Source organism: Eublepharis macularius, chromosome 12 (assembly GCF_028583425.1).
Source record: "Eublepharis macularius isolate TG4126 chromosome 12, MPM_Emac_v1.0, whole genome shotgun sequence".
NCBI classification, from domain to species: domain Eukaryota; kingdom Metazoa; phylum Chordata; class Lepidosauria; order Squamata; family Eublepharidae; genus Eublepharis; species Eublepharis macularius.
The window spans coordinates 49,535,664-49,561,518 of NC_072801.1; the positions used below are offsets into that span (position 1 = coordinate 49,535,664).

Sequence of the window (25,855 nt, forward strand, 5' to 3'; positions counted from 1 at the left end):
ACACAAGCTGCTAATACAAGAAGCATAAAAATCCTTCACAGCACCAAGAATCCAAAACTTCTCATTCTTTTCACATTTGTAATACCATTTAAGGACACTTTTACAACTGGAAGTGGTAGTGGTGGAGAGTTGCCAAGTCATAACTGACTTGTGGCAACTCCTAGTGGTGTTTTCAAGGCAAGAGACTAACAGAGGTGGTTTGCCATTGCCTGCCTCTGCAACACGGATTTTCATTGGAGATCTTCCATCCAGTTACTAGCCAAGGTCAACCCTGCTTTGCTTCTGAGATCTGATGAGATCAGGCTTTAGGCTATCCTGGTAGAGCTGGAAATAAATCCTGAGAATTTTACTTTTAGCTTCAGTATGGGAGTTGAAACCCCAAACAGTCTCTGACATTGCTTCCAATAACACTGAAAGCAAATCATGTGGGTGGGACTGGTAATATGTAACTCTGGTGGGGGAAACATAACTTTGTATCTAACCATCTGTATACAGAAGGCTCACATTCCTTTCTATTCCTCTAGCCCTTTCCAACCTCCAGAAAGATCATTCCCAGGTGTTACTCAGAAAACTGGAGTGAGAGGTGCTGACCTAGCAGAAGCAGGTAGAGGAGCACTTTCATTCCCTTCTAAGTCCTCATTCAGCCCCCAAACCCACACAGCTGTTCCTCTGTGCAGGTGCTGCAATCCCAGGAATGATCTTTCCCAGGGTTAAAAAGTGCTGCAGGAACAGAGAAGAATATGAGTAAACTTCATGTTTTGTGTACAGTCGGTTGGATATAGGCAACAATTCTTTTCCATCGAAGTCACCAGTCTCTTAGGGAGGACAAAGCTGTTGTGACAAGGTACTGCATCATTCAACATGACCACATGATCTCCCTACTGATCCATTACTGAAGGAGTATGGACTTGATCGTGGAAAAAGACTTCTCATTCTAATGTGTTAATGTGTGGGATGGGCTTCTGATTATTTTTGCACTCTCTTTTGTTCTAGTGCAGTGAGAATGAAGGCCCTGACCTGGATAGGCCGTGTGAGCCTGATCTCATCAGATATCAGAAGCGAAGTAGGGTCAGCCTTGGTTAGTACTTGGATAGGAGACCTCCAATGAAGACCAGGGTTGCAGAGGCAGGCAATGGCAAACCACCTCTGATAGTCTCTTGCCATGAAAACCCCACCAGCGGACGCTATAAGTAAGCTATGACTTGAGGGCACTCTCCATCACCATAGTGTTAATGAAGAAGATTTACAAGACAAGCTGAACTTCTCAAAGCAGGAAGACGGGAGTTACCTGGAATGTTCTTTTTTCAGATAAACAGAGCATGATTTCATTTAGAACAAATTAGCACAAATAAAGAAAAGGCAGTGAGGCTCATCTGAGTCCTTCAGAGCAGCTTGTCTAAAACTACCCTGAAAGGGAAAGAGGCATACAAGGGGTGGGGAGTAAAACCTGGCTCAGAACTGCTCCAGATTCTGCTACTCCTGAGCTGTAACAACACATGAGGTTTGATCCTGCCTGCTTTGTTGCTCATTCCTGTCAAATTCTCCATCTTCATACAGCCCTCATCCCACATGACTGTTGTCCGTACAGGTTCCGTGATCCCCAGTGCAGTCTTTTTAGTGGCCAAAGTGGACCCCTTCCTCCTTTTTAAACCAACAGAAGAGCTGGTTGGATCCAATCCACGGAGTGGATCTTTGAATACTGTAAAACTTTTAAAAAATACTAGGAAACAGATGTAATTTGATTTATAACAAATGTTATAGCCCACCATTCTGCCCAATGGAAAAACAAAAGCAACTTGTGTTGTTTCCTTCATTTTGAACACAGCAACTCCTTAGAGGTCAATTTTGAGGCTCCTGGCTTTAGCTTCAGATGTGTTATGCCTACCACAGACCACCAGAGCTTACAATGCAAAAAGTATGCATAGGGGTTTGGGGGGATTATGCAGATCAGGATTTTCTTATTTTAGAAAACAGTTAAGCCTTGGAGTAATTTCATTCAAAATACCATAAAACCACTTGATCCAAGCTATAAAGGTCTGCCATCTTAATAAAGGCAAAACCTATTTTTTCCTGTCTTTCTATGTTCTTTTCTTTCAGGTGTTCCTCATTTCCTATTCATTCATTATGTTTGATTAATAGATCATATTCAATATTCCACTTTCTCAAGGGGCATCTTTGATATGTGAAGTCCAAAAAAAGAAAGACAATATAATGTAGAGTTCACAGTCAGGTTAAGGTCTAAGATTCAAGGCTGTTTAGTTCTACTGATTTTTATATTTCTTTAAGAGCAAATATTGCTTGTGCTATCTTAAGGGACACAGAATCTGGAATTGAAATTGGCCTTCAGATTGCAGATGGTATCTCCACAGCTGGAGAAGAGCAATACATCAGAGAAGAAATTGGGACATAGAACCCCCTTTTTTCATATAAATATGTTCATTATTAAATTTCCCATTCCAGATGGAGATAGTTTTCTTAGGGCCAAGCTACACATGACGAATGACACTTGAATGGCAAGTGTATTTCTCCCTGTTCACTTGCCCTCCACTCAATCCACTTGCCGTTCAAGTGTCATTTGTCATGTGTAGCTTGGCCCTTAGAAAGAATAAAAAGTTAGACTGCATTTAAATCATACATATTGTGGCTTTAATAACATAGGGTCGTATCCTATGTGTTTGTCAGTTGTGGAGATGGATCTTTCCTTCTTTTCGTCAGATGCAACGAGTGGAGGAGTGAGAAATCAAACCTGGTTCTCCAGATTAGAGACCCGCGCTCTTAACCACTACACCAAGCTGGCTCTCATTTAATGTAATTAAAATTATGGTTTGATCCTAGATATGTTTGTTCAGAAGTAAGTCCAACTGATTTTACCAACAGCTACGAGGAAGAGCTCAAGGTCACCCCTTTGTATCCATTCAACAACTCTATGAGCTAAATTAGAGAGTCCATTGGCCCAAGGTAATATTTTCCCCTTCCTCCAGTAAAGGGCCTACGGAATGTGTAGCCCCACATCAGGAGCCTTGTGCATGGTTTTCCAGGTTTCCAGAATGAACAATACCCTCATAATTTTGTTCCTCCTCTTTCTCCATCTGAAGTCTGAATTCCCCCCAGTAATGCCCCCCACTGTTTTTCATTATTGCAGTTCTATAGAAATGAAGTTGAGCAAATATGCACTGTTGAGAACCATTTTCACACTACTAACCTGCTTCCGTAACGTTGCGAAACATCGCAGAATAAACGTGGAAGATAGCGTCTTTTCGTGAAAGTTTTGTGCGACATCGCACAAAACTCTCGCGAGAAGACGCTATCTTCCGCTTTTTTTTGCGCGACATTTTGCAACGTTACGGAAGCAGGTTAGTAGTCCCATCTTTCAGAAATGTGTGTATGTGAGGAGATAATTCTGTGTCAATTTTAGATTGTCAGCTGAGTGCTATTGTCATCTCACAACTAGGGATTAGCAATAAGGGCACAATATGGCTAGCTATGACTTATTTACAGCGATATCCCCCAAATATGCCACTGATACATGTATTCACCCTTAGAGAGACTACCCATCATTAGGTTACAATAAAACCAGTTTTCTCCTGGTATCTTTTCCCAGTGAGCTCTCAGCATTTGTTGATTATCACTCAAAATTAAAAAGTTGGGTGGGGATAGAATATGATAAAGTAGGATTGCCAAGTCCTCTTATCCTCTCAGTGGGAGGCAGGAGACCCAGCACTCACCTTCAGTGCACTCCCAGAGCTGTGTGATGTCATCACTTCTGGGAAGTGATGTCATCACTCGGGGCCTCGTGCCACCCCTAGGAGTACTCCTGCTCTACACAGCGGGCTGATTTGGGACCATTTGGGGCTGAATCGGGCCTGATGGGGCCTAAATTGGTCCACTGTGAAGTGCAGGAGCTCTCCTGGACCCTCCAGGCAGCACTCCCATGATCTGCAGTGGGTAGAATTGGGCCTATTTGGGGCTGCGAAGCACAGGAGCACTCCAGGGCCCTGTATGACAATGTCCTGCTGCCCCAGCAGCGCTCTACACTCCTCAGCGGGCTGATTTTGGCCCCCAAACTGGCCCAATTCGGTCTGCTGCAGAGGGCAGGAGGCCCCTGGAGAACTTCTGCACTTCACAAATGGACCCAAATTGGTCCACTATGGTGCATGGGAGTGCACCCTGGGAGGCATATTCCCTGCCACAGAGAACTCCTACTCTGAAGATTCACTAGCAGAGAATCTGATTGGATCAAACCCTTTATCTGGCTCAATCCAAAATATATATAGTCTTCTATTCTTCCAAACCTCAATTAACCAAGGAAATATATTCTACTGGCACATACCTTGCATTTTAAAGACAAGAATTTATTAGATAACCATGAGAGTGACTTTGGATTTTTCCAGATTATGATTTTTGTAGGGTTGACAACCTCCAGATGGGACCTGAAGTTCTCCTGGAATTACATCTAATCTCCACAAGACAGAGGTCAGTGTCCTCAGAGAAAATGGCAGCTTCCAGGTCTGGACTATGTGGTATTATACTCTGCTGAGCTCCCTCACTTCTCCTAACCCTGCCTTCACCAAGCTGTACCCCACCCCACTGCACCCCAAATCTCCAGAAATTTCCTTACTCTGAGTTGGGGTTTTTTTGTCCAAAAGAGCCCTGGTTACCATTAATAATTTGCCTAGCCTTCTTCATAATTAGTTTCATTGGGGCATACATTCCTCAAAGGGTTAGAAAAATATTTTGGGAACAAGAGTGTTAATGCAGTCCCATGAGGTTCGTTAGAACATTACTATTTTTTAAGCAGTGTAATTGGGGCACATACATTAAAACACACAGAGAAAGGAAGGCATCAAATCATGGGAGGCAATGAAATCTTACAGTAGAAACTGAGATTCAAAATGCTATGGAAAAATATGCTTTACGTGTTAAATAGATGGGTTCTCATTAAAGAAACAAGTTCCAGGCTTTCCTTGCTGTTTTATTTCAGGTGAGCATCATTTCCCTATGACTATCATCTTTGCCATTCTCAGTATTGAAGATTCTCCTTTCATTAATAATATCAAAAGAATGTTGATTGGACTGAAATGCTTATCTCCTTTTCATAGAAGTTTAAAATACAGTTGAAGGTGGCATGGATCTAAATGATACCACATGCCAATTGCTATAGATCAAATCCAAGCAGAGGTTGGATTTTTTTTTAACCTTAGGATGAAGAAAGACATGGTATGGAGGCCCAAGGCTTGGGTTTCAATGGGGAAGCCCCCGCCCCCCCACTACCAAAGTTTCCTATGAGAGTTCAGGCTTCCTGGAGTTAGTTTAAAACTGTTTTCCATTCACAAAAGACCTGGGTTACTTCTCAGAGCCTAACCCCCTTTAGAAACTGGGCAGGAATTAATCTTCTTCTCTTAAGAAAATATAACCTGTCTTATTTTGTCCTGAAAGGGAGTATCAACTCACTACCTAATCACTCTTGGCAAAACACACGCCCAGTTCTCTAGTGTCTATGTAAAATAGGTTTCAGCTTATACTGATACTTATACTTTAAATTTTTAAAATCAATTCTTCCTCAGAACAGTAATGTTACAGTTAAGGCACATGATTCCTCTTCTCTCACACCAAACCTTCCCTGTCAGACTCACTCACACCCTCTCAACAATCCTGTCAGAAACCAACTGACTCACTTCAGAGTGGTTCTAAACTGACTAATCAGAGAGGAGGAAGCAGCTTGTCACTCAAGTTCTCTATTCCAGGCAATAATTAACTCTTTCCCTCCCAGGTCTCTGATTGTGCTGCAATTAGGAAACCTCCTTTTAAGTGCAGTCCATCACAAACGTGAATAAATAAATAAAACTATTCAGACATCGCACATTATATATACAAATCAGTGATGAGTAGCTAAGTGTGGTTTTGCAGTAAGGGTCTGATCCTATGACTCCCTTCCACCAAACCTTTCTCCAGTGGTGTTTGTTTTCAATCAACTTAAAATAAAGGCTGATACATGATTTTTATTTTCTTTGACCTTAGAAGGCAAAATACAGGATGGTATTACAATGGGAAAATCAAACCATCACAAGAGAATTCCTCCTTCTAGGATTTGGGGATCTCCAGACATTTCAGCAGATTCTTCTCTTTTTCCTATTCCTCATCATTTACGTGATGACCATGGCTGGGAACATCGTCATAATGGTCCTCGTTGTGACTGATCAGCACCTTCACACCCCCATGTACTTCTTTCTGGGGAATCTGTCTTGCCTGGAGACCTGCTACACTTCAACTATTCTGCCTAGGATGCTTGCTAGTTTCTTGACAGGCAAAAGGACCGTCCCTGTTCATGCCTGTATCATGCAGTTTTGGGTCTTTGGGTCTCTAGCAGCAACAGAATGCTATCTCTTTTCAGCAATGTCTTACGATCGCTATGTTGCAATATGTAAACCCCTGCACTATACAACCATTATGAATAACAAGGTTTGCCTCTTACTAGTGGCTGCCTCTTGGATTTGCGGGTTTGTGGAAAACACAATACTGATAGTCTTTGTGTTTCAGTTGACATTCTGTGGCCACAATGAAATAGAGCATTTCTTTTGTGATTACACACCAATCATGCAGCTTTCCTGTACTGACCCCCACAAGGCACAGCTTGCATTAACAGTCTTGGCATCCGTCTGCACTTTTCCAGCATTCATATTCACAATAACATCATATGTTTACATCATTACAGCCATCCTGAGAATTCCCTCAAAGATTGGAAGGAAAAAGGCCTTCTCTACTTGTTCTTCTCACCTTGTGGTTGTTTCAGTTTTCTATGGAACAATCATTATTGTCTATGTGCTACCCAAAACAGAAATGCTAAAAGATCTGAACAAACTCTTCTCTGTTTTCTACACAGTCCTGACACCTCTTGTTAACCCCCTTATATACAGCTTAAGGAACAAAGAGGTAAAGATGGCTTGGAAGAGAACTCTGAGCAAATGTAAGACTCACCTAGGTTAGTCTAAAGTTAGCAAGACTTAAGAAGATGTCTTTCTCTTGAATCATTGTGTTAGATTCAACCAGGTTTTCTGCTCATGAAAAAATGGAAGGAAGGGTCTCCCTTGATCACTCAAAAACACTAGTCTAGAGATCATGGAACGCGTGTGGACAAAATTCCTGCAGAATATGGACTGTATCAACGTGAAGAATAGGGAGAAATTGAGCAAAAGACGATGATGTGATCCAGCCTACTGCATGTAAAGTTCATAGTTTTGTACAGACTCAAATATCATTTCTACTGGATGTAATGCAAACATAAATATTCAAAATACTTTATAGCTGTGGTACATTGGATGTAGGGGATTTTTATAATGCTAAAACAAAAGGGTAATGCTAGCTAACCAAGAATTCAGTGCATCAACTCCATTCACTGGAGGAGGACTTAACCTGTTGGAGTAAACTGTGATCTGTTACAGCCTATGCTTAGGTCTTCTTAGTTGTAGCTTAGGGTTGTTGTCAACTTCCAGGTGGGACCCTAATTACTCCTGGAATTACAATGGATCTGTAGCCTACAGAGATCATTTTCCCTGAAGAAAATGGATTGTTCATCCCTGCAGTGCAGAGGTCCATGGCTTCCGCAAACTTTATTTATTGTTTTAATATTATTGTTATTTGCTGGCTTTATTATATTGATATTTAATAGTTCGAAGTAGCTTTGTAATCTGTCTGTTTTGAGAAAGACAGACCATTGCATATAAATAAATTCTCTGTATGCACAACGAATAACTCTGAAACTACTGACTTGTTGGGAACAATTTCATATGTTTCTCCTAAATATTTGCTGGGGTGTGTGGATAGGCCATGAAAGGGTGTGGGTTAGTTGGTCAGAGTCTCCTCCTTGCTTTTCTGATTGTATTACCTTTCACCTGTTGTATACTAATTCTGTAAGGATCAATTCAAAATTCTACCACCTCAGTCTGCTAACTTCATTGTACATAATATCAAATTATATAAAGTAGTAGATTGAAGCAATATATAAACTGGCTATTGTGTACTGAGTCTGGAGCTCAGAATAATTTCAGCCCAGAGTGATTTCAGCTCAACAACATGCTTTATTGCCAATCAGAACAGACAGACATTCAGCAGAACAGAACCCCTCAATATATGCATACAAACCCTGCCCCTGGCTTAACAATCAACCAATAATAATGAACCTTCCAGGATACCATCATTTGCATGAACTATATATAAAATATCATATTTATAAGAATAATTGTTTTGTTCTAGCTATACAAATGCAATGTCTCTTGGAAGTTTAGTCAAGAAGCTCAGCTGCTTGCTAAGGAAATGTCTTTAGCCCAGTTTCCCTCCCCTCCACTTCTCTTGCCAATAGCTATTTGAGAGAATAGGTCCCTTTACTGGCTGGGCTATGACCATGGGGAAGTTGTGCCTCCATCTGAGAAGATTTAGCTTTGCAACTGCATAGACGTAACAGCAGCCCCAGGATGCAACACAGATTTACCAAGGCATGGGCCGGCCCCAATTCCACAGTTCAAGTGGTTATAGCAAAGGCACAGAGCTGTTTGGCATGGTGTTCAAGTGAAACTTTGAATGGCAACATCAAGGTGATCCAATCAGAGTCTCAAATCACAGAGGAGTTTGATCACAGTAATTTCAACTGACAATTGTATTCACATCTAAATTTGCCACATCCCTGATTATATCAGACCTTTGTTGCTGCTTGCCAATATTCTCAACTGCTGTACATTGTGTGAGCACTCAACTTGGTATTGTGGGTGCACTGGAGCAATGAGATCTTGTCAACATACTAATAGTGAGACATTGAGTTTTTGGGGCAAACTAATGCTGGATAAAACACTTGTAATGGCAATAGTTGCATATTGGTGGCCTGTTTGGCTTGGAGTTGCTTGTCTTACAGGTGCCTGCTGTGGTGTCTACTTTTGTTTTCGCAGCCACTTGAGAATGTGTTCTCGAGTGTCAGCTTGACTTCATTTTTGCTTCTCTCCTCCAGTTCTTCTATCCTCCCTTTCCCCCCTCCTGGCTCGTTCGTGCTAGAATCCTAACCGTCCATATCCTAAAGGTTGGAACTTTCCCTATAACTAACCCCTCCAAACTCCTACACATCACTTCTGCCAAGACCTGTGTCTGTGTATGCTGATGCTGATGGATCTCTAATAAAGTAACTTTAACTCATACCAACCTGACATTTTGGCAGAAGTCCTTTAGATTCTTGGACCTCATCTTCTGAGCCTGCTACTTGCACTGTGGTGGAAGCTGTGGACCAGAGAACTGATGGGAAGTCAAGGGAACCTACCACCAACATCCTACAGATGCTGGCCTCTGTGGGGAGAGGACTGGGAGCGGTTCCCAAGATTGGGGTGAATCACAAGGACTGGCTGCTAACTACTCCACGTGAGTGGGCACCCCGTAGATCTGGGAATCAACAAGGCCAAGAGGTGAAGCTGAGGCAGCAAGGCAAGCTGTTCAGCCAGAGGAACTTCTAAAGAGGGATCCAGGGGAAACTCAATGAAACCCCAGTAATCCCAGACCAGATCCAGGGGGTTCCGGATGACAAGCAGGATGATAAGGTCGAACCGGAGGACCACCTGGAGCCGGATAAACCCCTGGGAACTCCTGTTGGATCAGATGAAGAGAGGGACCCGAACAAGAGAAAGGATAACCTCGAACCAACTGAACCTGTCATTCCTCTTAAGAAGTTGGACGATGTAATGGAGGATGAGGATGAGTCAAGCGGGAGAGACACAGAGAACCCCAACATAGCTGAGGGCCTGCAGACTGTGCAAAGCGAGATGTGGATCATCTGGGGGGAGTTGGGCAACCTCATCTAGGGAAGTTGGGCAAGTGATGGGAGGCCTACAGGAGCAGATGTGACACCTGCCCCCCTGGACCACTGACCGGACTGGGGCTGTGAGGAGCACCAACAGCCCCGCCAAGATGACTCCTGATGATTCCACCACCCCGAGGAACACCCATTGCACCACTGGTGATACCTTCCACTGCCCTGCAGCCTCCAGGAGGGCCGGGAGCCCCACTGGGGGCTCCCCTACCCGCAGGATGGCATAAATTAGATGCCCGCTTTAAAGGAGACCCCGAGGAATGAGGATTTTTCCTAGTATGAGTGATGGAATTCTTCCAAGAGTGGGGCCACACCTTCCTGAATGAACATAGCCAAGTAAGCCACTTGGGCTCATGGTTGGGTGACCCAGCAGCCAAGTGGTATGTCATCCTGTATGAAGCCAGAGCCCCGGAGCTGAATGATTTGGAAGCATTCGTGTGGGCCCTCCGAGCTCAATTTGAGGATCCATTAGAAGAGGAGTGGGCCAGAACCAAGTTGAAACGAATAAGACAAGACAGCTGGCTCATGTGAGAGTATGTGGCAGAATTCCGGCAATATGCGGCCAAGGTGCAGGACTGGACAGAGGGAATCAAGATTGAATTCTTCTGGGCCAGGCTGAACCCCGACCTGGTGGCCAAAGCCCTGGTACAAGATGACCCCAGAACATTGCGGGGTTGGATCCAACACGCGTGTGAGGTGGAGAACTGGGAGCAAGTAGTTAAACTTCTGAAGATGCAACACCAAGTGGGGGTTCAGAGAACCCACTCGGAGGGGGGCATGAGAGAGAAAAGACTCCAAAAGATGCGATCCCTGGAGACGGAGAAGGCCATCCATATGAGAAGAGGCCTTTGTCTCCAGTGTGGGGAAACTGGCCACTTTGTCGCCGAATTCCCCAGGGGGAAGAGAGAACCACCGGTGAAGCCTCTGGCTGTGTGGAAGGATGGAGCATCAACAAGTAAGCTCTCCTGTAAAACCTCTAAGAGATGGAGCAAAGCAGTGACTGGCCTGGAAGTGGGAGGAAACCTGGAACCCTCAAGCAGAGATCCTTCCGAGGAGGACACAAAACTCCCTGCACTAGCGGGAAATGCCAACGACCTTCCAAGAGAAGGCCCCACTGGCAGGTCGCAGAAGAACCAACACCCACAGAGGTGAGACAGAAAGGAGCTTGGCTTTACATGCCAGTGACTCCAGTTAATCCCTGGAGAGGGACTCACATTCGAGTACGCGCTCTAATTGACTCTGGGTGCACTCAGGACTTGATTGTCCCCACACTTGTCATGGGTTTGGGACTAAATGTGTGTAAATTAACCCACCCCCTAATTTTTGAGCAAATGGATGGGTCTTGAATGAAAGGGGCTCCCCCCAGATATGAGACTGAGCTAACCCCCATGGGAATGGGGAGTCATTGGGAAGTCAGGAACATCATAGTTAGCAAAACCACCAAATTCCCTAGGGTGCTGGGGATAAGATGGCTATGGGATCATGACCCATATGTACAGTGGAAGATGGGAGAACTATGTTTTGCGGGGTGGGGGGGAGATGCCAAGACCATTAGTTAGTCTTAAAGGTGCTACTGGACTCTTTACTGTAATGCCAATGGTTATGGATAATTACATACCAGTGGTATGTTCTGGGAATACAGCAATAAATATGTCATATAGGGCTCCCAGGGCTCCTGTTATGGATGGTTGTTACTGTATATGCTGTGACATCACTTCTGGAAAAACCCTGGAAGTGACATTAGGTAGTTCTAGAAATTGCCTGGAACTTTATGGCTTTAACATAGAGTTTCTGCCAATTCCTAGAGCTACCCAATGTCACTTCTGGGTTTCCCCAGAAATGACATCATGGTGCATGTGACACCATGCTCCCTATGTTCATGCACTGTAAGCTCCTGCTGGTTGCCAGCCACAGCCTGTAAACCCTAATGTCTTAGCTTGTCTTAACAATGCCCTAGTTAATAAATTCAAGAACCTCTAAAAGAAGATAGTGTGCACCAATCTTATATATTTTAGGTGATGTGCTCCTTTGTAAAAAGAATGAGTGGGATTCAGCCAGTTTTTTTAGCTTAGTCTTGTCCAGCCGTGTCCTTTGCCCTCATCCAATCTGGCTTTTGTCAATGCAGGCCCCACAACCCCCAGCATAGCCTTTTCCAACAGCTGAAAAGCTGGATGGATTCTATGAATTCTTTGTGAAGTAATCTAGATTCATGTTTCCCTGCCTTTTCCCCAGGAAGAACAGAAATCCCAGTAAGTCAAAGGAATAATAATTAAAAAAAAAACCTGAGGAAAGTAGTAATTTCTTCTTGTACTGATGGCTGAGCTAAAAAAAACCCTCTGGTGTTTATGTTGTTCACTCTTCATTGCAAATGTTTTCTGCTTTCACCCTTCCAAATAAATACTGCAATATTTGAAAAAAGACATGATTGTTTCCTTCAACCTATGAGCTTTTCCAGTCCTTTGAATTACTGAAGCTCTTTCTCCTTTTTGGAAAGGCAAGGGATGGTCCAGTGTTTGATACCACTTTGGAGATACCTTTGAGAGACCCATCTGCAGAGCTGCCAAGAGTAGGGGGACTTGGGGAGGACAAAACTTTGGAGCTCTGGCCAATTTGGATACCCATTGAGCCAGAAAATTCTTCTGATTTTGTTTCATATGATGTCTGAGTTTGGACTAGGTGGTGTGAGAGGGGTCTGAGGGAATCTTTATCTGCCTATACTATACTATATCTGCCTATACTATGGCTGGAACTGGTTGGTATTTTTAGGTTATTAATGTCACTTGTGGTTTGTGCCTGATTTGCTAAAGTGTCCATCCATGAATGTATGTGGTAAGGCTGGCTGGCATCCCCATAGAGAACAGTATACACAGTAGACATATAAGAAGCAAGTTAACCACTCACATTCTGGGCTTCCTGAGTACTTGATTAAAACATTCAGAGAGGTGGCAGCAATATTCTACACTGAATATCTGGGGAGATTTTTCACCCCACTCCTGTTTATGGGCTGAAGCCTTAGCGAAGATAAAACTGGGCAGAGCAGCATCCCAGAGAGTATTATTGGATCAGATGGACATAGAGGCACCAGTTCAACCCTCATTACAGTAAGCAGAACAGAGGAAGTCTGATGAAAGGAGATTTGATATCTTTATCTTGGAATTGAAGAGATTTTATTGTTGCTCACTTTCCAAAATGATGCGAAGCAAAGACGGAAAACAACATTTACCAGCTACCTAGCTGAGAACATCTTAGGTAGCACATCAACACTGTTCACTCCAAATACCATTAGTAATTCTGGAATTTCCCAAGGTATTTTGCTGCCAATTGTTATTTGAAATTTCCTAAGTATTACATTTGAAATTGCATTTCTTGCTTCCTTTTCTCTGTAGTTAAAAAAAAAATCACTCTTCTTAAGTATGGAGGGAATATTGCTCCAGTCTGTATTTGCGTATAAAAAGTTTTAAGATATCACAACCCAGGTCTATACAGTATATATGTAAAAGGTCCCACAGTAGACATCATCTTGGGTCTGTGGCTAACAATAGTGCCATTTAACATGCTTTCCATTCTTTCATTTTCCTATAAAATGTGTGGATGCATATGGACGGCATTTAATATTACTAGATCAAATTTATTGATCATTTGCTGATTACAGCAGCAAGACATTTGAAATTGCATTTCTTGCTTCCTCTTTCTTTGTTTGCTCAAAACTGGAAGAATTTGACTCTGCCCACAATGGAGGAATGGCTGATAAAGATGATGGTACTAGCTAAAATGGCAACCTGAAATCCTATGCAGAGTTACTCCAGTCTAAGCTCATTGATTTCAATGAAAGATCACTGATTAGAAAAAAGTCAGTAAGTTCATTTGTTGATGAGTGGAAACTCTTCATAGACTATTTATACGAAATAGATAACAATGATGTGATGAATTGTGGGTTTATGGATTAAGGGATTTTGACGTTAGAAGAAAGAGAGCTTTTAATCATTACCTAGAGAAAGTGTAGATTTGACATGATTCGAATATTTGTTTTGGAGAGAATCAGAAACCTTTTAGTTTAGATTGTTTTTTCTTGTTTTGGTCTGTATTATGTATGTTTTTTTTATTTTGATTAGTTGGTTTTGGTTCTGTTTCTTTTATTATGTGTATTTATTAGTATGTAAGTAATTGTAGTATTTTTAGATATGTTTTTAATCATATAAAACCCTTAATATAAAAGATCAGTTGTTGAAAGATCAGTTGCTATAATAATAATTATAATAATGAAATGCCATTAAATCACCACTGACTTATGTAACTCTTGCTGGTGTTTTCAAGGCAAGAGATGAACAGAAGTTTTGCCATTACTTTCCTCTGCATAGCAATTCTGATCTTCCTTGATAGTCTCTCATCCAAGTACAACCATGGACAACCCTGCTTAGTATCCAAGAACTCAGGGTAATTTGCACTATTCAGGCTGAAAGATTACTTTATGGACATAAGATCTTTTGTTTACCTATTGCCATTATGAAGATCATCAACATAATCATCCTTAATTTCTATATTGGCAACACCAGTATGGGCACTGAAATCACCTGCTAACATTATTTCTGGCCCAGTATATCTAACATCAGGTTCATGAACATTAAGTTTAGAAATCCAACCAACATCAATCATAATAAAAAGCAAAGGACAAGGGGGTATATAAACCTTAACAACTGAAATTGTGCAGCCACTACAAGTCAGCAGGCCAGCCATTACCAAAGGCCTAAAGGCTGGCAACAGTGCTATAGTACATGTCACTGAAGAAGGTATCAGCTCCCCAGTACGAGACCTTCAGTAGTTGAGGCAGTAGCATTTATAGGAGAAGTCATTTAAGGGCATAGCTGAAGTCAGCCAAGCCAAGCTGCTTGTATGAAAATCATATCATAGGAGCTAATAAACTATAAAAACATTTCATCCTTAGCTGCTCACACATGTGCATGTATGCGCGTGTGCACACACACACACACAAACGATTTACTTGCCTTCGTTCTTTGACCTGCAGGATTTAGACAGCTTCTATATTTCTCTTGAACAATTGTAAAATGCTATTGGCTGTTTATCATAAGAAGTGTTTGGGATGGTTAAAGCATTGTTATCTCTGTTCCTTAAATTTGAAGTTATGCAATAATAAAAACTGACTATTGGCAGTGCAGCTGATTTGGAGGTATTTCATTTATTGTTACAAAACCTACTGATTAAATTAAACAGAAACAAATCTTTTTTTCCTATTACTTTTAAGGAACTCTTATAAAACTTTAGAAATATACACTGTAGCCCTAAACAGAATTATACATTTTTAAAGGCACTTCTAAGTCTAAGGACTTATAATACTCTAATTCTGCTTTCGATTAAACTGATACTCTCTGCCCTGTTTCTGTAGAAAAGGGCAAGAGTCCAGTAGCACCTATAAGACTAACAAAATTTGTGGTAGGGTATGAGCTGATACCTGAAAAAGTGAGAGCCAGTTTGGTGTAGTGGTTAAGAGCATGGGACCCTAATCTGGAGAGCTGGGTTTGATTCCCCACTCCTCCACTTGAAGCCAGCTGGGTAACCTTGGGCTAGTCACTGCTCTCTGGAGTTCTCTCAGCCACACCCACCTCACAGGGTGGTTTGTTGTGGGGATAATAATGACATACTTTGTAAACCTCTTTGAGTGGACATTAAGTTGTCCTGAAGGGTGGTATATAAATTGAATGTTGTTGTTGTTGTTGTTGTTGTTGTTATAGGTGCTACTGGACTTTTGCTCATTTCTACTGCTATAGGCAGACTAACACCGCTACCCAGGTTGATCTGCTCTGGTTCTGTTTATGTTTGTAAGTTATTCTATTTTAAATGTGCAGAACTATGTTAATGATTACCTTTTTTTTCTTTGTTCATTTTGGCAGTGTACCCACACCACAGACATGGACCACAGGAATGGTTCTGAGGTGTCTGAATTTCTTCTGCTAGGACTTTCTCAGGTTAAAGAAGTCCAGCTTTTCCTTTTCCTCATCTTTGTACTCTTCTACTTACTTATCCTGCCTGGGAACATCCTTATTATTCTTACTATTAGGATGGACCCTCACCTGGGCTCCCCAATGTACTTTTTCCTTGCCAATCTGGCCTTCCTTGATATCTGCTACAGTTCTGTCACGCCACCAAAGATGTTGGCTGACTTCCTCAGCCAGCACAAAACCATTTCTTACAGTGGATGCATGTGCCAGCTCTTTTTCTTGCATTTCTTGGGAGCAGCTGAGATGTTCCTACTGATAGCCATGGCCTATGACAGGTATGTGGCCATATGTCGACCCCTGCAGTATATGTACCTTGTAAACAGAAGCATGTGCTGCATTTTGGTGGGTGCATCATGGGCTGGAGGATTTGTTCATGCTATTATCCTTGTCACCCTGACTCACCACCAGCTCTCCTTCTGTGGACCCAATATTTTAGACAACTTCTTCTGTGATGTCCATCAAGTCATCAGGCTGGCCTGTTTTGATACTCACAAGGTGGAAGTCCTGACTTTCATCAATAATGGGCTGGTTATATTAACAACCTTTCTACTTTTGCTCATTTCATATGCTGTACTTTTGATCAAATTAAGAACTAGTGCAACATATGGGAGGAGTAAAGCTTCCTCCACCTGTGTCACACACATCATTGTTGTCTTTGTGATGTTCACCCCAGCCATCTACCTCTACACACGCCCTTCAGAACCTTTACCCTTGGACAAAGTAGTCGCTGTCTTCCATACTGTGATCTTCCCCTTATTAAACCCAGTGATCTATACAATGAGGAACAAAGAAATTAAAAGTTCCATGAAAAAATTAATCAAAAGATACTGTCTCTGGACAACAGACTAAAAACAGATGCAAAATTAGAAGGTGAAAAATGGGCCTCAGGTATGTGCATCTTAATATAAGAAAAAAGGTTTTATTGAAATTAACTTTCAGAACAGATAATTTCTGTTTTCATTGATGCTGTAACTAGATCATCACCTAAAAAATATCTCTAGAATGGCTAAAATAAAAATGTTACATTTTCTGTCTTGCAAGGATCTTGTGAGTTCCAGTTTGTGCCAATTTTTTCTTCTTCTTTCTTTGTTGTTCTTGTTGTTCATGTATATGTTAGTTGGCTCTGGTGGTCTTCTGCAGCTACAAAATATAGGTAACATTCATTACATTAAAATTACATATGCCACAATATCCTTCCTTGTAATCTCTATGAGTTTTCCTTTTTGTTTTTACATATTCAACCAACTTGGTTGTTTATATTTACACCTTGGCTGGCCTAGGAGAGCTTAGTATCTCTTTAGGATTCTGCTGCTTTTCTTGAACATCTGATATACTAGTAGCCAAGGGGAAAATATCTGAGGAATGAATATTTAAATATGGAGACTGGGACCATGAATGGACAAGACTGCTCTTACTAAACACCTAAAAAATTCCTCAGGTTTGCAAAAAAATAGGAAATCTAAAAAAAAAAAATTACATTGGGAGGTTAAAAAAAACCCAAAATGATAAAAGGATTGCCTGCAGCTTTAATGAGATGCCCTCATGGCTATTGCTAAGCAACCTGAACAATTTAGCCAATTTTCCAGGCTTAGTTTCTGTCAGTAAAAGGTAGGGGGAGGGGTCCGGGCCCTTTCCAGGGCTGTTTTGGCCTTTGTGGGAGGACTCATCAGGACCAGGCCCAGAAGCAACTATTGGGTGATGTGATACCACAAAACTTGCATGACTCATCCAGGCCTGGCTGCATGCTGCAGTTCAACAGCAACCACCCCATAAAATCCAGTGTAGTGGTTAGAGTATCAGGCTAGGAACTGGGAGAGCCAGGCTTGAATCAGCCCTCTGCTGTGGAAGCTCATTGGGTGACTTTGATTCAGTCACACATTCCCAGCCTAACCTCTCTCTCAGAGTGATTATGAGGATAATAAGGAGGCAAGGAGAATAATGTAAACTGCTCTTGATACCTATTGTGTAGAAATGCAGTATATAAATGAAGTCAATAAATATTAGAGGATGATGGTGGGAGCCAGCACAACATCTAGGCCATATGGGAGGGGCTGCAGGGAGAAGACAGGGGTGCAAAGGTGGGTGGGAAGGAGAGAAGCCTCACACAAAGCCTCAGCTGAGGAAACATCAACCTACCCATGCACATGAAAATTCACATATCAATGGACCTTAAAGCAAGGAAGTGTTGGCGGTGGCTGGGCACACACAATGGAGGAAAACAAACATCACCAGCATGGCATGCAAGCAGGAGAGTGTTCCATTTTCAACTGGTCTGGCACAGCACAGGGATTTTTTCTTTTAATCCTGCTTTAGTGACAAAGCCAATACACTTTACCTTTGATTCCTGCAGTTATACAATGTTTCCCTGAGCCTTGTAGTTTCATTTCCACAATGACGGGCCATTTGGATTAATCCTGTTTAAACCTGCTGACCTCCGGCCTGTCCTTGCACTGTGCGTAAAAGCATACAGAAAGAGGGGGGGGGGGTGCTGGATGTTGTTTTTTTTCTTTCACGGGAATGGGAGGGAGGATGGCCCTCTTTTTTCATATTTGTGCGAGCAAAAATGGGAGACTGAATAGTTGCTGTCTGCCAGTCTCCCTTCTGACTAAAACCGTTTATGAAAATGAAGGCGTAACATTTGTGGGCTCTGCTAAACAAGAAAGTCCCCTTGCTGTGCCAGAAAATAAAAAAAATCTGACCAGATCTCTCCTCCCCTGGGGAATATTGATCTGGAAGACTTTGGGATGCATGCATGTGTGAATGTCCAGTACATGCTGGGTTAACCGTTTTAATCAGAAAGGACCTCCAAAGCTAGAAGGTTTTCTTGGCAAGATGAAATTCTTCCTGGTGCTCAACTCTCTATCTTTGAAGGACTTCTTTATTCACAGTGGTGGCTATTGTACCATGACACCTAAGAGAAAGACAGCAGCAGCAGCTGGCCACTGAATGGGCATGAACCAGCTCCACATGCCTGGGACCTCATGGCTCTCCTTTAATAATTGCCTTTTCTTTCCAATTTTCATCCTAATCTGCATAACATGAGACTTTGTGGCAGCCAGGGTCTTGGAGGCTGAAGGAGAGCCCTCCCTCCTCAAACCCACATGTGCAAAACTGTGTGGATATTGCCAGGGCAGCCTTTCCTTGCATTATGCATAAAAGCACACAGAAAGGGATGATGATGGCACCATGCTGATTACATCATGCTATCTGCGGCTCCCCTCCTCAGTGCAAAGCAAACCTTTGATCCCTATTAGCCACTTAATACCAATGCCATAACTCCATTGCTCAGAAAACACTGAAAAAAATACACTCATGCGTGTCACACACATCCCCTTCCCACCAATGGAGTTAACGCTAAGGGCTCAGTTTGGATTAGCCACTTAATACCAATGCCATAACTCCATTGCTCAGAAAACACTGAAAAAAATACACTCATGCGTGTCACACACATCCCCTTCCCACCAATGGAGTTAACGCTAAGGGCTCAGTTTGGAGTCAATTGGGTGCATGATATGCGCAGACAATGCCATTAAGGAAAACAACATGCTGCCAGACAGCCCACGCATCTGCCTGACCTGCCTGCACAGCCTTTGCATGTAACTACCAAAACGAAACGCACAAATTTTTCGGTGGGTAGATTCATTACAGACTCATTCCCCAGAGTTCCTTCAGTGTTCTGGCAACTGCTTTAACAAGACTAACCACCAAGTTTTGTGTATATTTTTGTCTCTTTTTTCATTATGCCCACCTCTAATCATAAGCTTGTTAATGCAAACCCCACAACCCCCAGCATAGCCTTTTTGAACAACTGAAAAGTTGATTCGATTCTAATGAATTGTGAAGCGATCTATATTTACATTTCCCTGCCCTTTCCCCAGAGATCCTGGTAAGTCAATTTTTTTTAAAAAAATCCTCCATCCCTGAGGGAAACACTCATATCTTCTTTGAGCTGAAGGCTGCTTCCCCCCAAAGTGTTTCTGTGAAATGTTTACTAATCTAGCCATTTTCCTCTGATTTTATCCCTCCCGATAAATACTGTAATATATGAAAAAAGCCCAAAGCAAGTTGGGGACATGGTTCTTTCCCACAAGCAATGAGCCTTTTCAGTCTTTTGAACTGCTTGGGGCTTTTTCTCCTTTCTGGTGTTCCAGTGCTTGAAACCACTTTGGCTTTCCCTGCCTTTGAGAGACCCTCTGCAGCACTTCCAAGACCAGGGGAACTTGAGGAGGACAAAATTCTGGGGTTCTGGTCACTTTGGTATCTATTGAGCTAGATAATTCTTCTGAATCTGTTTCATATAATGTCTGAGTTTGGACAGGGTGGAGGGAGGGGGTCCTGATGGGATCTTTATCTGTTGGCTCATAGCCCTGCCAGCACTAAGCTACTGTGGCTGGAACTGGTTTGTATCTTTAGGGTGAATTTCACCAGAGGATTGTGCCTGATCTGCTAAGGTGTTCATTCATATGTGTGGTAAGACTAGCTGGCTGACTGACATCCCCGTAGAGAACAGTAGACACAGTAGACATAAGAAGCTATTTAACCACTCGCATTCTGGGCTTCTTGAATACTTGATTAGAACATTTGTAGAGGTGGCAGCAGTATTCCACATTAAATATCTGGGAAGATTTTTCACTCCTCTCCTGGTCATGGGCTGAAGCCTTGGCAAAGATAAAACTCTGGGCAGATCCAGATCCAAGAGAGTATTATCTGGTCAAATGGACATAGAGAAGCCAGTTCAACCTCCATTACAGTAAGCAGAATGAAGAGCTTTTTAAAGGAACTTTGATGAAAGGAGATTTGATATCTTTATTTGGGAACAGAGGAGATTTAGTTGCTCGCTTTTCAAAACAATGCAAAATGAAGATGGAAAACAATATTCACAGGCTACATAGCTGAGGACATCTTAGGTTGTCCATCAACACTGTTACCCCGAAGAGCCATTAGGAACTGCTGGATTTGCTAAGGTATTTTATTACCAATTGCTATTTGAAAGTGCCTATGTATTGCATTTGAAATTGCCTTTCTTGCTTGCTTCTACTCTTCTGTGTGCAAAAAAAAAATCACTTTAGTTAAGTATGGGGGAAATTTGCTCCAATCTGTATTTTTGTATGCAAAGTTTCAAGATCCTAAGTTCTGGACAGTGTGCATGTAGAGGAAGAGGACTCCACAGTACACATGTCATCCCATGTCTGTGTATAACAAGAGTGCCATTTAACAAGCTTTCCATTCTTCCCCCTTTTCCTTTAAAATACTTAATATAGCATTTTATGTTACAAGATCAAATGCAAAAATCAGTTGCTGAAAGACTAACAGTAATAAAAATTAAGCGCCATCAAGTTTAAATTGGAGACCCCCTAAAGTGGTTTCTAAGACAAGCAATGAGCAGAGGTGTTTTGACCTCTGGATCTAGGCAGCATTTATATTTCTCAAGAACAAGTTATACTGAATGAATAATGCCGACCTTATTTATTGTAAGAAGTGGTTGGATTGGTTAAATAATGTTATCTCTGTTCATTAACTTTGCAGTTATTCAAGAATAGTAACTGATTATTTGAGTAACTGATTATTTCAACTGATTTGGAATTACTTCATTGATTGGAACTATTTCACTGTTACAAAGACTATTGATCAAAATAAACTCAATCACATTTTTTTCTCTTGTAACATTTAAGGATATTAGAAATATTAGGGATATAGATCACAAACATAAGCAGAATTATACTATTTTAATGCCCTTCCAATTGAACCCAATGGACTTAGAATGGTCTAATTCTGCTTCACATTAAACTGATACTCTCTGCTCTGGTTTGATCATGTTCGAAAGTAATTCATTTTTATATGTGCAGCACTGTGCTAATGATTACCTTCTTCTTTGTTCTTTTTGGCAGTGTATATACACCACAGACATGGACCACAGGAATGGTTCTGAGGTGTCTGAATTTCTTCTGCTAGGACTTTCTCAAGGTAAAGAAGTACAGCTTATCCTTTTCTTCATCTTTGTACTCTTCTACTCACTGATCCTGCCTGGGAACATCCTTATTATTCTTACTATTTGGGTGGACCGCCAGCTGGGCTCCCCAATGTACTTTTTCCTTGCCAGTCTGGCCTTCCTTGATATCTGCTACAGTTCTGTCACACCACCAAAGATGTTGGCTGACTTCCTCAGCCAGCACAAAACCATCTCTTATGGTGGATGCATGTGCCAGCTCTTTTTCTTGCATTTCTTGGGAGCAGCTGAGATGTTCCTGATAATAGCCATGGCCTATGATAGGTATGTGGCCATATGTCGACCTCTACAGTACACGTACCTTATAAACAAAAGCATGTGCTACATCTTGTTTGGGGCATCATGGGCTGGAGGATTTGTTCATGCTATTATCCTTGTCATTGTGACCCACCAGCTCTCCTTCTGTGGACCCAACATTTTAGACAACTTCTTCTGTGATGTCCATCAGATCATCAGGCTGGCCTGTTCTGATACTCACAAGGTGGAGTTCTTGACTTTCATCAACAATGGCCTGATTATATCAACAGGCTTTCTACTTTTGCTCATCTCATATGCTATCCTTTTGATCAAATTAAGAACTAGTACAACACATGGGAGGAGTAAAGCCTCCTCCACCTGTGTCACACACATCATTGTTGTCTTTGTGATGTTCACCCCAGCCATCTACCTGTACACACGCCCTTCAGAACCTTTACCCTTGGACAAAGTAGTCGCTGTCTTCCATACTGTGATCTTCCCCTTATTAAACCCAGTGATCTACACAATGAGGAACAAAGAAATTAAGAGTTCCATTAAGAAGTTAATCAAAAGATACTGTCTCTGGACAAGAGAATAAAAACAAATGCAAAATTAGAAGGTAGAAAATGGGACTCAGGTATGTGCATCTTAATATAAGAAAAAACCGTTGGAATACTTTATTTAAATTAATTTTCAGAACAGATAATTTCTGTTTTCATTGATGCTGTACCGAGATCATCACCTAAAAATATCTCTAGAATGGCTGAATATGTTACTTTTTTGTCTTTTTTTTTTGTCTTGTGAGTTCCAGTTTTTGCCTATTTTCTACTTTCAAAAGAAGAATGCTTTGTTTTAGGACAATTATACAGGTTCCCAGGTGTGTGTCTAATGCTAGGGTAAGACTGGAGGCTGGTTGCTTTAGAGCTGAAGCATGTGTGTGTGTGTGTGACGTATATATATGTGACTGAAGGGTCATTTTAATCCTCAAGGTTTACCTCCATTTATAAACAGAGATATTTTCCAATCTAATTGGCTTAAATATGTTCATAACCATATTGCTAGGATTGGTTTTTCTCATGCCCTCCTATCATGTGGTTACAATCAGGCAAAGACTAGTTAAATAGAGGATATAGGATATAGAATTGAGGATATAGAACGCCAAACTGATATTGCTAGCCTACAAAATGAGTATGTGTGGAGGTAGGTAAGCAAATAGAGCAGGGAAGAAGATAGGTAAGCAATAGATTGCTGGAGGTGGGGGGAGAAGACAAGACCACAGATGCTGTTGCACTGTATACCACGCTGAGCAAGCAAAGGAAAAGGTTGAGATTCCCCACTGTGAGTCTTGCAGGGTCCCCCACTTGTCACTCATCATTCCCAGAGGAGATGTTCATTCTTCACAGCCAATTCCATTTTCCTGGAAATGATATACATCTGCATCATAAAGTGGCCCTTATGCAAAGGTGTAATGCATTACTTTTGACAAAATGGGGTTTTTCCAGAGTTGTTTTGGTGTGCTAGCTCTCCTAGGAAGAATACACTAGACAAGAAATCTCTATTGGAAGGTATTTTCCCTAGCACTGGCAAATATAAGGCTGCATCTGTATCGGTATGCTTTTCAAACGGTTTATATTTTCTGTCATAATAATATGCAGCCAGAATTAAATCCCATCTTTGTATCCTACCAGCTTCTAGAGTGGAAATTCCTACACTGAGTTCCAGAATTTTCACCAATAATTTACAATATGTGATCAAGGAAAATCTCCTTGATTCTCAACGTTATCTCCAGTACCAGAATATCATCCAAAGAGCATACTACTACTTTCATGGTGGAACAGTACTTCTTGCGCAGTGAGCTGGGGCTTGGACGAAGCAGCTCAGACGAGGTGGTTCACATGCTCCGCAGCCTGGCTGCGGAGGACGAGAGCAGGCGTCCCAGCCAAGCTCCAGCACGGCAAGTCTCAGATGAGCCAGGGGTGACTATGAGTCTACTCCCCTCCCCACTGTGCCTTACACTTGGGGGAGGCAAGTCCTTCCTTACCCCAGGAAGAGTGGGGTGGGGTGGGTGGTTGAAAGGGCAGAAGATGTAGTAACACAGAAGATGTAGTAACACAGGGACATTACAACATATGCTCAGAGTTGAAGAAATGTGCTGTGCAAATTGAAGTCCTGCCTTATCACTGGGAAAAGTGGAGTGGGAGTGAGTGGTTGTCAGGAGGGCTGCAGAGCGGCCAAAAATAGTGGAAAAGGAGTTCAGAGAGCTGAGTTCAGTGGGTGTGGTTAATTCCACATAAACCAATCAACTCCCAGGGAAAAGGAGAGGGGGGAGAGCTGCAAAAGTTCACATTGGCATTAATTGGGTCAGCCCTAACTGAGCAGCTGATTAAAAATTAACATCACGGTTTCTCCACAGGGAGAAAAATCAGGTTAATGGGGAAAAAGATCGGCACTGCGTCCCATGACTAGCTCGCAAGTGTGAAACCCCTGCAAATATGGGATGCGGAACAGGTATGGACACAATTTAAAATCCTACTATGAAAAGTACCATGGTTCCGCCCTAAACGCTCACATAGAGAATAATGGAAGCTCTCTGGATCACAGCCAGAGCTGCCTATCAAGGTTTTCAGGGCTAAGATTGGTGTGTTCCAAAGGCAGCAAAAGGTATGCAGGTGGCTCCTACGTTGCCTAGGGAATTGATTGCTCAATGCCATGATGTCTGCGTAATCTGCGTTCACGGAGCAACGGACCAACAAACCTGCCCCAAAGTCATGTCTCTGTGAAAAATGCACATCCCACAAGCTGCCGGTTTGCAGATGCCAAAGAGGGTGAGTTTGAGTCAAATTTTGGTCCATTTTCCAGTCCGTGCCTACCTCTAGTTAAAAAGCATATTCTCTTTGTTTCTTGGGAATACCCCATGACATAAACTAGAATACTAGTTTATGGACCAATCCGAAATGACTACTCGTAGCCTTGATTGAAGAAATAATTGTCGAGAGAAACTAATGATTGGCCAGAAGAAGACGGACTCGAAACGAACCTATAAGAAATAAGCCGGCAGAGCTCGTAGCCAGCCAAGCCAACACCCTGCAGTGATGCTTTCAATTCTACCTGTCAGAGGAGTATAAGCGGCTTGCACATATTCCACACCAGCGTTTCTGAGCGACCTAGAAAAGGGACAAAAAGAATTGAAAGGACACAAGGACAAAATAATAGGACTTATTCAATAAATAGGACTTACTCAGGAATTATGTACAATATATGTATTGGGAATGGGATTGTGTGACTTATTGTATGCAAGAAATTGAAATGGTAATTGAGCACATGAAATAGAAGATTGATAGTAATGTTCTATATATGTTGCATATGTTGCATGTCTTATTGTACCCCCTTTTTCTGATCTCCTTGAGCTTCAGCTTTTCTCTTACCGTTCATAAACTAAAATACTGACAGTATAATTCTAAGAAGAGTAACATTCATCTAAATACACTGAAGTAAATGAGTTTAGAAGGCTGTAACTCGGTTTAGGATTGCACTGTTAATAGTGGATGCTAAAATTGTCCCACGGAAAGGTAGTTTTCTGGCAAGTTTATGAAAGATATAGAAAAGACTATTGAATAGTCTCTGGAATAGAAGAGTGTGAGAATTCTGTGCCAAAGTGAATTCTGAGACAAGTGGGAACATACCCTCTGCATTCAACATCCTGTAAAAATGTTTAGAAAACCTTTTTTTAATTTTCATGAGCTTTATTGATTGATT

The 25,855-nt window shown here is 41.9% G+C and overlaps 3 protein-coding genes across 3 annotated transcripts; all 3 read left to right on the plus strand.

Annotated features, from left to right (window-relative positions):
- Positions 1-6,045: 6,045 nt before the first annotated feature.
- Positions 6,046-9,833, plus strand: LOC129339142 (olfactory receptor 1038-like). Its single transcript, XM_054993746.1, has 2 exons — positions 6,046-6,979; positions 9,523-9,833. Exons 1-2 carry the CDS (start codon positions 6,151-6,153, stop codon positions 9,831-9,833), a joined length of 1,140 nt encoding a protein of 379 aa, XP_054849721.1. The 5' UTR covers positions 6,046-6,150.
- A 5,932-nt stretch (positions 9,834-15,765) lies between these two features.
- On the plus strand, positions 15,766-16,704 carry LOC129339143 (olfactory receptor 734-like). The gene has a single exon (XM_054993747.1). It carries the CDS (start codon positions 15,766-15,768, stop codon positions 16,702-16,704), a length of 939 nt encoding a protein of 312 aa, XP_054849722.1.
- Positions 16,705-21,761: 5,057 nt separating this feature from the next.
- On the plus strand, positions 21,762-22,697 carry LOC129339144 (olfactory receptor 4N2-like). The gene has a single exon (XM_054993748.1). It carries the CDS (start codon positions 21,762-21,764, stop codon positions 22,695-22,697), a length of 936 nt encoding a protein of 311 aa, XP_054849723.1.
- The last annotated feature ends 3,158 nt before the right edge of the window (positions 22,698-25,855 follow it).